This window comes from Nannobrachium achirus, assembly GCF_963921795.1.
Source record: "Nannobrachium achirus genome assembly, chromosome: 17".
Taxonomy (NCBI): Eukaryota; Metazoa; Chordata; class Actinopteri; order Myctophiformes; family Myctophidae; genus Nannobrachium; species Nannobrachium achirus.
This window is the reverse complement of record NC_137824.1, coordinates 5,632,113-5,646,826: the sequence shown is the minus strand read 5'-3', so window position 1 is coordinate 5,646,826 and position 14,714 is coordinate 5,632,113. Positions and strand designations below refer to the sequence as shown.

Genomic DNA, 14,714 nt, shown 5'->3' with positions numbered 1-14,714 from the left:
TGGCAAAAATAGATTTGGTGTAGTGTAGACTGAATATGTGGTCAAAGTAAAGAGCAAAATTGGGTCCCGTTTTTATTCCAGAGGTTTTGAAGAGGCAGGAGTAGGCTAACTAGTTTAGATGAGGTGGCGAGGTAGCCTACTGAAGCTCCGTGCAGCCGACAGCAGCACATCGGTGCTTAATAATAAGTGAACTTTCCGACGGCGAAGTCCTTCTGATGGATTTTTATTGGCTGTCAATGTCTCTATAGTCCAAAAAATCGCTCTGAACGTGATTAAAACGATAGTGTACTGTGTACGCTGTATTAACTATATGGAGAACCGTGCATACAGCCAGGCACCAACGCCTAAGCAACTCACACACAGGAGAAAGGAAGACCACTCCCCCTATGAAACCTAAAAAGCAGGGAGGGCAAAATCGATTCGTCGTTTCGAACGACCATCACTTCGACCCTCCGTAGTAAGGTGTCGAAACATGACTTGTAGAAACAGCGAAAAAAGAGGGAGGGCTGGTGGGCTGTGGCGCTCGATTCCACATCTATGCTATGGCGAGGGCACTACATACGAGGAGACAGCCTGGCGCCGCCCGCCCATCCACCTTTTGACACATTTATCGCCTTTCCCAAACCAAAGAAGGGGGGCGAAAAAGCAACTAGCAAAGCCCACGGAAGGAGGAGCACTTGATTCCACATGATCTGCACGCTGAGCGGGGGCGGCGCCCACTGACTTCAATAGAATACGTGGAGGCAGCCTAGATAGACAGGTTCAATTTTCAGAAAATCAGAACCCCGAAGGCATTCTGCGAATATTTATTATATACAACTGTTCTAGGGGTATTAAGGGCTGCTGAATCCAAATTTGCTGTATATAATGCTCAAAAATGTTCCTAAATGGCTCAAAATTGGATTAAAGTTGGGCTCCCATCGACTTTCTATACAGGAGGAAAATACGCAGAAAGAAAATCTGCTTTAAGTAGGATGTGAGGGGTCTAACTATGGGTTTGTCATGATGCTGAATCCATTGCAAGCATTTGTTTTGCACAAAAAACATTCCTTGGCCCCAGAAAACGCCCACAAAACTGATGAAAAGTGATGACTCATTCACTTTTCATCAGTTTTGTGGGCGTTTTCTGGGGCCAAGGAATGTTTTTTGTGCAAAACAAATGCTTGCAATGGATTCAGCATCATGACAAACCCATAGTTAGACCCCTCACATCCTACTTAAAGCAGACTTTTTTTCTGGGTATTTTCCTCCTGTATAGAAAGTCGATGGGAGCCCAACTTTAATCCAATTTTGAGCCATTTAGGAACATTTTTGAGCATTATATACAGCAAATTTGGATTCAGCAGCCCTTAATACCCCTAGAACAGTTGTATATAATAAATATTCGCAAAATGCCTTCGGGACTTTATACAAGCACATTTTCAGAAATTCTGCCTTGTCTAAGAGAGCCGCCCGCGTTTATCATCAAGGGACATTTATCCACTTTCCCATGCTGACGTCACTGTCAAAGTGATTTCCAGGGGTAGGTAAAGACGTTTTGCTTTCACAAAACGTAATAAGTGAAGTCTCTGCATTTTGTGGTGCTGCTGAGTGATGAGGAGAGTGGGTAATGATGGTTTATCCAGGTTAGACTTTACTAAACAACACAGGATCACAGGTGTGACCTATTTTTGTCCTGATGATCTGCAGTCCTGTGTTGTCTGTCATTCAATGTTATATGAACAAAAGATCTGAAGGTAAACAAGCCTCAGCTTTCCTGAGCTTATCCTTTTAGACTAGTTTACCAGTGAACTGTGCTGTCATGAAACTACCTACATTGTTGTGCCAGTAGATGTCGCTGTAACCCCACAAACTAGGCTTTCCAACGCCTTAACTCCGGTTCAGCCAATCACAAGCGTATAACTCTATGCTTGATACACGCCTTTAGTTTCCAACACAGCGGAGGTTTCCATTCCAACCTCACCAGTGTGATCCGGTTTAGAGCCCGCCTTCTGTATCTGGCACTTTGTACTTCATTTACAGATACGCACCGTTTCCGTATCCGGTTATTGACGCAGAACGGATCAACAACCTGCAAAACACTCGTTGGATGTAGAAATCCATGGTGGATGAAACCGAAATTAAAGTAGCGTCAGTTTTATTCCTGTAAAACAAAGTTAATCCTAACTCTTCACGGAGAAGCAGAAGAGACAAGATGTCGGCTCGCTCTGTCTCTCATTGTTGTTTCCAAGTCACTCTGTGGACTCTGAAGTCATGGATGGTGGTTTATCCCTACATGTTATGGACCGACTGTTACAACGCTTCTGACACAGGTAGGTTTATCTTTTACAACATTCATTGATATTAGCCTACTTTTAGGTTATTAGCTGAACTCCTTTCTGAACCTGATCTCCCTCTGCTTGCTATGGCTCTCTGAGCTATAGGCAATATTATATCCACATATTATAATACAGGGCTGCTAGCCGCAAATTGCAAAACTAGATTTTTTTATAATGGGATGAATCTAGGGTTGCAATACCTCCCATAGGCAGCCGATGCATGAAAACAGTTTTTTGCTAACTGATTGTATTAAACACTTCAAACTCACCAATATTGTAGCTCTATGGAAAGCTTGGAATTTACTCTTGCTAACTGCAAAGTGTTTGTTTCTGAAAAATCCACCGAAGAATTGTTATGATTTATTTTCTGTCAAGAAATCCGAGCAGACATGGTTTATTTTCTAAGTGCTGAACTTCGGAAGCGCTCGTCTTCTATAACGCCATGTACCGCTGCCTCCTGCATAATGTGACATTTAGAACCAGGTGGTCACAGGACCGTTGAGGGATTTTCCACGAGCGCTTCCAAACTCCGGGACTTAGAAAAAATTATCACCTGAACCAAATTTCTTGGATAGAAAGTAGCTCCTAACATGTCTACTGTGGATTTTTCTGAAACACACTTTGCAGTTAGCAAGAGTAAATTACAAGCTTTCCATAGAGCTACAATATTGGTGAGTTTGAAGTCGTTTAATACAATCAGTTAGCAAAAAACTGTTTTCATGCATCGGCTGCCTATGGGAGGTATTGCAACCCTAGATTCATCCCATTATAAAAAAATCTAGTGTTGCAATTTGCGGCTACAGGGCTGCCAAGTTTCAGAAAAAGTTAGGAGTGAGACATTGGGGGGGGGGGGGGGGGGGGGCTCGGGGGTACCCTTACTCTCATGCCCACGCGGCGTGGGCGAAAAAAATCGTTTTTTTTTTCGGGTTTTTCTTTGTTTTTTCCGGGTTTCTATGGTTTCTTTTTTTTACCTGCGGTCCTTGGGCTGGAATGGTTGATGAAGTGCAGCTAACCTACAGGCTGAACAGTGAACACTGCTGCTATGCAGGGCTCCAGACAAACCAACATCCCATTTTAAACATATTCTTAATTAATTAGTGGCCAAGGCCACGAAGTGGCAAATGGCCACTCATTGATATTGGACTTCATCATTAGTGGCCAAGGCCACGAAGTGGCAAAAGGCCACTCATTGATATTGGACTTCATCTTCTTCCGCCACTTTTTCACTTGTGGCTTGACCGTGCAGTCGCTTTTTACGAAACTCGGCAGTATGGCAGAGGACCATGCCAAACGGCTAAAACGCGAAGTTCGCAACAATCGGCCAAAGGGTGGCGCTGTAGGAAGCCTTCGAAAGTGCAAACTTTGAACTGGGGTAGCTCATGCCCTGTTTCAGGTACAGCAATGAAACCTGTATACACTTATGCGTCTCCTCATGCCGAACAACTTTTACGCTCTGACTTTTGACCTCTGACCTTTACCTCTCCCACAATTTTGAATTATATGAAAAACAGTCAAAATCTATCTCCTCCTGGGACTTCCGCGTAACGTGCGCGAAACTTTTTTTACATGAACTTTGGACCAACACGGTCATCGCACAGCGGCCGGATTTTCTTTAAAGCGAAACATTATTTTTTAATAATTCACTCAATGTTGCAGTTTTATGCAAATTATTCTTCTGCCTCTAAATCATACATGCAAAGTGACACGTTCATGGCATTTGGCAAATATGTTGAGGGTTAGTCCAAATATCACTGAAAGCAATCTTACTCGAATTGGCCAAAGGGGGGCGCTATACGAAGCGTTTGAAAACTCAAACTTTAAAGGGGCATAAGTCATGCCTCGTTTCGTTTGAAGACATGCAACTTGCTTACATGCGTGCCTTGACTCAAGCTGAAGACATCTGTGTCTTTGTTAAGTAAGCTCCGCCCTTCGATTTTCCGCCTTTTGGAGCAGTTCGTAAAACACTTAAACCCGCTTTTATTCCGGAACTTTCGCGCCACGTGCACAGAACTTTTTTTACATGAACTTTGGACCAATATCTAAAGATCTGTCAGATCGGATTTTTTAAAAATTGAAACATGCTTTTTTAATAATTCAATTCATAATTACGGTTTTATGCAAATTATTCTTCTGCCTCTAAAACAAACATTCAAAGTAATATTTTCTCACTGTGCAGAGCTGTGCATAGTTCACATGGTAAGGCCTTTGTCTATCATTCCAGAAGTCTCCTGTTCAAGCCTTACCTCATGCATTTAAAATACATTTTACAACATTTTGCAGTGAAAACCCTGGTATTGCAACTAAACATGGCAACCCGACCAAACATGGCAACCCTATTAAGCAAGAGAGTATAAATAACGGTTGAGGTGAGGCCACTTCCTCCTCACTCAGTTTGTTTGGAAGCCGCATGCTGCTGCTGGATGCTGCTGGATACTCCATTCTGCGCCCATCTACTCAGCGGTGAGTTGTGGCTTGGGTGGTTAGTTTTGCTAAAGTGTGTTGAAATGTGTCTGCTAGTTGTTTGGTGATTTAGCAAAAAGGCTAACTTTAACATGGGATTTAACATGGAACATAAGCTCAAACCGATTATTTTATTCAACAAAATGGAGAACAGTACAAGTATAGTCAATACAATAGTAATTGTAACCCAGGGTTCAGATTGTATATTTTCATTTTATTTTTAAATGGAATGTTTTCTTCATTTCCACATGCAATGTTTTGGTCCCGGTCAGGGGCGTCACACCAAATTCTGGGCCCTGGGTACAAGGATTCACAGCGGGCCCCCCATGAATGTTAACTATTGAAAAATAGCAGATATACAAGCTCACAGCTTGTAGATCTGCTATTTTTGAAAAAAATGTGAAAATGTGTGCAAGAAACATATGTTTCCATGTCAGTGATGCTCAAACTTTTTCATGTGAAGGACCCCCAAAATTATATGTATTTAGCCACGGACCCCCATCTCAAAATATTTAGTTCCAGGGACACCCCAGAAGCAAAATTTGAGTTACAAATGTTCGCTTAAAAAAACATATATTCAAAGATTTGCACACATTTTCACGACTTTTCAAAAATAGCAGATCTACAAGCTCGCAGCGCGGCACCGACGCGCTGTGAGCTTGTATATCTGCTATTTTTCAATAGCTAAAGTTACTAGGGCCCCTCCAACTTGGGCCCTAGTAACTCAGTCCCACTTTCCTACCCCTTGTGACGCCCCTGGTCCCGGTACCCAAGTCACAATCAGTCACACAGCTTCCCTTTAATTGACAATCATCACCACACCCAGTATAAAACTGTCAGTCTGCAGTTTGCTCAGTGAGGTGCACATCACTGGAGCTGCTGCAGATCTGTACTGTTCATTATTTCAACAACTATTCCTATTTCTAACAGTTTTAATTCATTCAGTTTAATTCATTCACCTCAGCTCACCTCACCTCATTTTTCTCTCCCTCCCCCACCTAGACTGGCTGGAAGATAAATTGGTAAGTGAACATGTGGCTCAGAAATGTTTGTTTCTGGTTTTGGGATTGGAATGTAAAAAGATTCATTTCGGGAATGTAATTATTGCTTGTAGATAAGCTGCTAAGTTGATTATTGATGTGTTTTGAGTTCAATGGCAAGCTTGTAGATCAGCAGATTTGTCGACTTTATTTTGTTTTAAGCTTGTAGATCGGCTGATTAGTTTTTTTTTTTTTAGTTTTTTTGCCTGTGAACTGAATCTAGTTGTTTGGTTTACAGAAAAACTACATTTCCCAGAATGCAGCAGCTAAGATGGTTGCTTGTTGGGCGTCGGCCGATTGAATCCATCTGAACAGTTTGCGCAAAACACTGCTGAGTTGAGGAGGCTGTGTGCTTCTCTGTTAACCGGTAAGACTGTTTGCTTGTGTTTTGTGGTTCTATGGTTTACAGTGAGAATGTGTTTTATATTGTCAGGAGTGTTTAGTTGTGGATGATTGCCTGTGTCCACTATTGTTTGGGGTGTGGCCTCATCTCTTTCTTTAATGTAAGCATTTAACTAAAGAGATGTGAGTATTATTGCGACTGTTAGGTCGCAGTTACTATCGAAACCTCCACCGGCTGTCACTGTCCGTGTGACATCATACTTTTGCCCTATTCATATCTCCGCTACCATTGCCCTTATCCATGCCAAACTTTGCACACACTCCTTGGCTGCCTGATTTCTCATATGGCCCTCCAGCGCCACCATGAGGCCGATTCTTGCAAAACATTTTTCAACACTGCTCCTACAGATTTTGGCCTAAAATCACGCAAATTGGATGGCAAATCACAACCTCCAAATCAGCAGATCTGTTGACTTTATTTTGTTTTAACCTTGTAGATCGGCTGATAAGTTGATTTTTCTTTTTTTTTATCCAGGCCCTGTTTTTTGCATGTGAACTGAATCTAACTGATGGCTTTGTTTGGTTTTCAGAAAAACTACATTTCCCAGAATGCAGCAGCTAAGATGGCTGCTTGTTGCAATCAGTTTGATTTGTCAGCACCTGGCCGCAACACAGCTTCTCCGAGTCGGGCAATCCAAATGTTTTTGCTCTTAACCACCGAGCTCTGCTTCACTGTGTAGCTGGCTCTCGAAGGGACTCTTCCATCGAGCAGTAAGCAAAACTCCACTATGTTCTCCTCTGTCGCACATTTGCTCTGTATTTTGCCACATTGCTAATGGTGGTTCTATCTGTTCCCATTGTAGGCAAATTAGGAGCTGCATCTGAATCTTGGAAGAGAAATGGCATGTGTTAATGGAAGCAACGGCATACTGTGAAACATGTGTTTCGAATGTAACCCCTGTTAAAGGGATATTACACTTTCAAAAAACTTTTGGTCATTGTATGGTCTAATCAGGCTTGTATGAACACCCTGAACAGTTTTTAATTTGCTTCATTCAGTATTTAGATATTTGATGTAAATGTTACCAGCTCCAACACGCCCAGGCCCTCTCCACATACACACCCATTGTAACTTCAAACTCCATTTTAACCATGATAGATTCATTAAAAACACCCATTATTTTTTCTGGTGACTCATAATACCCTCCTAATACGTGAGCAGACCGTGTTTTTTCAATAACTTTTTTCATTTATTTTCAATAAAATATTATTGTATTTAATGTTTTCCATTTTCCCAAAGAATTATTAAAAATAAAAGAAAAAAGTTATTGAAAAAACACGGTCTGCTCACGTATTAGGAGGGTATTATGAGTCACCAGAAAAAATAATGGGTGTTTTTGATGAATCTATCATGGTTAAAATGGAGTTTGAAGTTACAATGGGTGTGTATGTGGAGAGGGCCTGGGCGTGTTGGGCCTGGTAACATTTACATCAAATATCTAAATACTGAATGAAGCAAATTAAAAACTGTTCAGGGTGTTCATACAAGCCTGATTAGACCATACAATGACCAAAAGTTTTTTGAAAGTGTAATATCCCTTTAAGTTCTGGAAAGAAGCATATTTTGAGTTAAAAGCCCCGGTTTTGGGAAGAACTTTATTTCATGTTTTAGGGGAACGCCCCATTGAATAAAACAACGCTTATTGCGTTTTCACCTTGAGAACTGTTTCCGTGTGCTGGTTTGGGTTCAGACTTCACAATACTTAATGTTTAAAAACTTTATTTGAAGACGTTTACTACTTGAATTATTTGAAAACATTGTGATTTAAAAGACATGCCTGAAAATGGCTAGGTTGTTAACCCTCTGTTTTGAAGGTTTACAACCTGATCACCAACTCTTCAACAACAAAGACAACTAATGAAAAAGTTGGAAAATAAAGATATTGAGTTAAAACCTTGAGGAGTTCTTTGGAACTATTTTATGTCTGTTGCATATAGTCTTTTGCATACATGTTGTGTAGAGGTCAATTTGTGCTTTTACCAATAACTATGCCGATTAGTGTAAAATCGGCAGAGTCTGTCATTTATAGTGCCACCAGAAGGCCGAAAACACTCTTCGATATTACTCCTTCAGATTTTATCCGATAATCACAGAAATGGGTACACAGTATCTCTACAGTGATGTAATCATGACGGATTTGTCCGATATCATATTCTATCTAATTGGCTAACATTGAATTCCAAGGTTTGCAGGATTGCTCCTTTTTGAACAAAATGTCTCAAACGCAGCCTGCTATTTGTGTGAGATTTTGCACACACATTCCCACTAGGCCAAGGAACAGATGCCACCCTTCTCACATTGGCCTGTTATAGCGCCACCAGCGGGTCAATTTTTGCAAAACAAATTTTTGGAACAAAATGCTTCAAATCCCGCATGCAGCGTCCGATTGCCGTGAAAGGCCCAAGAACACGTGGTACCCTTTTCACTTTGGCCTATTATAGTCACCACTAGGCCAAAAAAAAAAAAAAACACCTGACCTGCCGGAGACCTGTTCGGAAGAACACTGCTTCCAGTTTTTCTTTGATTTGTTCTTTGCTTTCCCTTGATGCCTTTTTGCTTTCCTGCTTTTTATGCCTTGGCCACTTAATCGCTGCTTGCAGCTATATTTACTATTATTGTGGGCTCGCCTATAAGGCGAGCACACTTTAGATATTGTCAATATTTATTTATCTATCAGGCAGGCAATCAGTAGACGGGATTTTCGGTTCCTTTCTACTCCTACATACTTAGTGAGAAAATGAAAATAAAAACATCAATGTGTTCAGCTTACTGTGGCGCAGTGTGCTATTATTTTTTATAGCAATCGGCCAAATGGTGGCGCTGTAGGAAGCCTTCGAAAGTGCGAACTTTGAACAGGTATAGCTCATGCTGTGTTATACATACAGCCATGAAACCTGTATACACTTATGCGTCTCCTCATGCCGAACAACTTTTACCCTCTAACTTTTGACCTCTGACCTTTAGGTCTCCCACAATTCGGAATTATATGAAAAACAGTAAAAATCTATCTCCTCCTGGGTTTTTTTCGTTACGCGCACAAAACTTTTTTCACATGAACTTTGGACCAATACGGTCAGATTTATCTCGGCGGATTTCTTTTAAAGTGAAATATCATTTTTTAATAATTCAATAGATATTGCGGTTTTATGCAAATTATTCTTCTGCCTCTAAATCATACATGCAAAGTTACACGTTCATGGCATTTGGCAAAGATGTGGAGGGTTAGTCAAAGTATCACTGAAACCAATTTTATTCCAATCGGCCAAAAGGGGGCGCTATACGAAGCGTTTGAAAATTCAAACTTCAAATGGGCATAAGTCATGACTCGTTTCGTTTGAAGACATGTAACTTGTTACACGCGTGCTTTGACTCGAGCGGAAGACATCTGTGTCGTTGTTAAGTAAGCTCCGCCCTTCGGTTTTCCGCCATTTTGAGCAGTTTGTAAAACGCGTAAACCCGCTTTTATTCTGGAATTTTCGCTCCACGTGCACAAAACTTTTTTTACGTGAACTTTGGACCGATATCTAAAGATCTGTCAGATCGGATTTCTTTAAAATTGAAACATGCTTTTTTAAATGAATTCAATGAATATTGCAGTTTTATGCAAATTATTCTTCTGCCTCTAAATCATACATGCAAAGTAACATGTTCATGGCATTTGGCAAATATGTAGAGTGTTAGTCCAAATATCACTAAAACCAATCTTACCCCAATTGGCCAAAGGGGGGCGCTATATCATTTTGAGCAGTTTGTGAAACGCTTAAACCCGTTAGGATTTTTTTTTGCAATTTGCATGAAACATTCTACACACAATCTAAGGACCTTTATCTAATATGCCTATGAAGTGCACACACACAAAAAGATTATAATAATAATGAATATAGCTGCAAGCAGCGATAAAGTGTCCAAAGCCAAAAACACCTCAAATCATGAATACAGCCTGCAATGTGCGTGAAATCTTGCAAACACATTCCCAATAGGTCAAGGAGCAGATACCACCCTTCTTACATTGGCCTGTTATAGCGCCACCAGCGGGTCAACTTTTGCACAACACATTTTTGGAACAAAATGGACCAATCTTTGATGTCAGTAACGTCAAAGAGAGCACTGCCTGCGATCTTGACATTTTGTACATTTATAGCCATTGTTTTCTGGCTTGAAGCGAGCCCACAATTGTTTCGAAGGAACAATATTTTCTAGTTATTATTATTCTTCCGCCACTTTTGCTCTAGCGGCTAGACCGTGCAGTCGCTTTTTACGAAACTCGGCAGTATGGCAGAGGACTATGCCAAACGGCTAAAACGCGAAGCTCGCAACAATCGGCCAAAGGGTGGCGCTGTAGGAAGCCTTTGAAAAATGCCAACTTTGAACAGGTGTAGCTCATGCCCTGTTTCAGGTACAGCAATGAAACCTGTATACACTTATGCGTCTCCTCATGCCGAACAACTTTTACGCTCTGACTTTTGACCTCTGACCTTTACTTCTCCCACAATTTTGAATTATATGAAAAACAGTCAAAATCTATCTCCTCCTGGGATTTTCGCGTAACGTGCGCGAAACTTTTTTTACATGAACTTTGGACCAATACGGTTAGATATGTCTCGGCGGATTTCTTTTAAAGCGAAACATTATTTTTTAATAATTCACTCTATATTGCGGTTTTATGCAAATTATTCTTCTGCCTCTAAATCATACTTGCAAAGTGACACGTTCATGGCATTTGGCAAATATGTAGAAGGTTAGTCCAAATATCACTGAAAGCAATCTTACTCCAATTGGCCAAAGGGGGGCGCTATACGAAGCGTTTGAAAACTCAAACTTTAAAGGGGCATAAGTCATGCCTCGTTTCGTTTGAAGACATGCAACTTGCTTACACGCGTGCCTTGACTCAAGCGGAAGACATCTGTGTCTTTGTTAAGTAAGCTCCACCCTTAGATTTTCCGCCATTTTGAGCAGTTTGTAAAACACTTAAACCCGCTTTTATTCCGGAACTTTCGCGTCACGTGCACGGAACTTTTTTTACATGAACTTTGGACCAATATCTAAAGATCTTTCAAATCGGATTTTTTTAAAATTGAAACATGCTTTTTTAATAATTCAATCAACATTGCAAGTTTTATGCAAATTATTCTTCTGCTTCTAAAACAAACATTTAAAGTAATATTTTCTCACTGTGCAGAGCTGTGCATAGCTCACCTGGTAAGGCCTTTGTCTATCATTCCAGAAGTCCCCTGTTCAAGCCTTACCTCATGCATTTAAAATACATTTTACAACATTTTGTTGTGAAAACCCTGGTACTGCAACTGAACATGGCAACCCGACCAAACATGGCAACCTTCTTAAGCAAGGGTATAAATAGTGGTTGAGTTGAGGCCACTCCCCCCCTCTCAGATTGTTTGGAAGCCGCATGGTGCTGGTGGTTGCTGCTACTCACTGCTACATTATGCAGCAGCTGCAGGTCTGTACACTGTTCATTATTCCAACAACTATTCCAATTTCTAACAGTTTCATTCATTATACTTACCCATACTATAATTTGGCTTTTAGATTTACCTCACCTGACCATACCTACCCGATCCACTCGATACACTAGCTGTGTGTGATGGAGGAACAATGTGACTTGGTAAGCTGACCATGTGCTCTGAAATGTTATGTTTTTGGTTTTGGGATCTAAATGTTAAACGATTTCTTTTGGAATGTAATGCTTGTATTTTAGCTGCAACGTTGATTATTGAATTGATGTATTTTGAGTTTAATGCCAATGCCTAGTTGGGCAGATTAATGGAATTATTTTGTTTCAAGCCTGTAGTGCAGCAGATTATTTGAATTTGTTGTTTTTCTATTCATTTGGCCTTTTTCTTTGATCCAGGCCAGGTTTATTGCCTAGAACTGAATCTGACAGATGGCGAGCATGCAGAAAGACTGACACAATCCTGTCTGACCTATGGTTATTGGTAGGAAAAAGCAGCCGCAGTGACACTCATTCCTAGTTTGATTTGATTTTGAAGTAATGACTTTGAGTTTCTTTATAAAGTAATGATGTTTGAGTGCATTCATTTATTCATTTATTGTTTCAAACCATGCAGGGGAAGCTCAGCCTCACATCTGAAGCCCATCTGACAATCAGCTGACAATCAGTACCAGCTCCCAGATTGCTTCATTGAAGCCGAAGAAAGGCAGTGTAAGTGGGTTCATTATTCTGAACTGTGTGGAACGGGCAGATTGAACACCTCTTCTCTACCTTGTGGCTCAACTGTAATTATTCTGAAGCTCACCTCATTTCTCTCTCCCTCCCCCACCTAGGCTGGCTGGGTTCCAACACCCCCCAATTGGAATCCATAGTCTGTTCTGCCCACAGGACAGCAGCCCCATGTGAGCCCCTAAAGTTCCAAGTTTTGACCCCCAGCCGCCTTCCCCTCAACGTTTTTCAATAAAAACAATTTAAGTTTAGTTAAGTCTGACTCTGCTAGCCACTTACAGAAAATAATGCTGCTATAATATTTTATATTTGTGTAAATAAACTGAAATTCATACTATTGCATGACTATTTCTTTATCATGTTTCACAAGCATCTGGGTCTACAATGCCAGTGGTGTAAAAGTAACTGAGTACATTTACTCAAATACTATCCTTAGTATAATTTTGAGGTATTTTATACTTCACTTGTATAGTCTTACTTCTAGGCTACTCCAGTAAATGCTCATGCGTTGCATTGCATTGTGAGCTTGTAGATCTGCTATTTTCAAAAAATGTTGATGCCAATACCTTTGTACTTTTATTCAGTATTTATCTCTATATATTCATGTTATTCCTGGCACCGCCCCTGTTATCCTGTTCATATCCTGAAAGAGGCGGAGGCTGAAAAAGCTGTCCTGAAAAACATCATTTGATTTCCTGTTGTCCTTGCATTAAAGTGTCAGTAGTTGGCGTTCTGGGCTCTGAATGTACCTGGGTTGCCATGTCTGCTTATAATAAGCAATTTGTGTCTCGTTAAGATTTTTATTTATCCAGCCCCCACCATGCAGTTTTGTACAGTGAAACCCAAAATTCAAAAATGGCAAAAATAAACTTTGCCAAAAATCTAAAAATAGAGAACTCGGGAACGGGAACAAAAGGCAAAACTCAAGAAAAAGGCAAAAATAACAAACACTGCACTAGGCTATGGGGCCCTTGCAACTCTCACAGATTTGTTCATCTCGCTCTGCTGAGCATAACGGAGTTGCCCTGGTTTGCAGCCTCCCTTTAAAGGAGTGGATCCTACCACTAACCTGGAAACCAATTACCTTGAAATGGCTGATATAGCAGCTTACAGTCTCTCTCTCTGAATACATTACCCTTTCAATAAATGTGAAAGTGTTTTACACTACATATACCACAGTATTGGCAACCTCCACCCCTATTTAAGTGGAGTGGTACAGCCCTGTTCTGTTTGACTTGCACTGTCACGACCTGGCCCATAGGCAATGACAAATTGAGGAGGACACATGGTAGGGGTATAAATAATAATAATTTATTAACTAAAAGGGTTAACTCATATTTACAAGAGTATGAGGTGTGTAAGTCAGTAATCAGTAGTGTCAGCAATGCATGTATGTGTGGTAAGTATGATGTGGGGTGTTGTAAAGAGTGTAAACTCAAAGGAACTGAACAAACAAAGGGTGCTGTCGTCTGGGGAGGGAGAGAGAGACTGGCTTTCCACTCAGTCTTTTATGGGGAGCCAGGGAGCACTGGCCAGGTGCTCCCAATGCACCTAATCATCAGGCTCCATTGGCCGACACCCATAGGCTCTGTGGAAGAAGCACAAATACAGGGATCCACCATACATAGGGCTAAGGAGTGCCAGTGACTGCAGATGATGTGTGTGCGCGTGCGTGCGTGTGTGCAATGTCTTTAAGCAGATTGCATATGTCTATAGGGCACGGGCTGCCCTGTGACAAAGTGGTTCCCAAATCCTACAGTCTTTTGCATACATGTTGTGTAGAGGCCAATTTGTGCTTTTACCTATAACCACCGATTAGTGTAAAACTTTGTATGCACACTTCCCAGAGGCCAAGGAAAAACCTGTGCCCTGCATTTTTCACATCTGCCATTTATAGCGCAACCAGAAGGCAGACTTACAGTATGTAAAACACATTCTTCGATATTACTCCTTCACATTTTATCCGAAAATCACACAAATCAGTACACAGTATCTCTACAGTGATGTGATCATGACGGATTTGTCCGATATCATATTCTATCTAATTGGCTAAAATTGAATTCCAAGGTTTGCAGGATTGCTCCTTTTTGAACAAATTGTCTCAAACGCAGCCTGCTATGTGTGTGAGATTTTGCACACACATTCCCACTAGGCCAAGGAACAGATGCCACCCTTCTCACATTAGCCTGTTATAGAGTCACCAGTAGGCCAAAAAAAACACCTGACCTGTTCAGAAGAACACTGCTTCTAGTTTCTCTTTGATGTCTTCTTTGCTTTCCCTTGATGCTTTTGCC

General features: G+C 40.9%; 1 protein-coding gene across 1 annotated transcript in view; it reads left to right on the top strand.

Moving 5' to 3' along the window:
- Positions 1 to 2,180: 2,180 nt before the first annotated feature.
- LOC308301979 (uncharacterized protein) overlaps positions 2,181 to 14,714 on the top strand; it is a gene marked incomplete at its 3' end in the record, with an annotated part of 91,491 nt that continues 78,957 nt past the window's right edge. Inside the window, exon 1 of the mRNA XM_080746124.1 lies at positions 2,181 to 2,312. Within this exon, the coding sequence (XP_080602250.1) occupies positions 2,195 to 2,312 (118 nt within the window). The 5' untranslated portion in view covers positions 2,181 to 2,194. The remainder of the gene's footprint in view (positions 2,313 to 14,714) is intronic.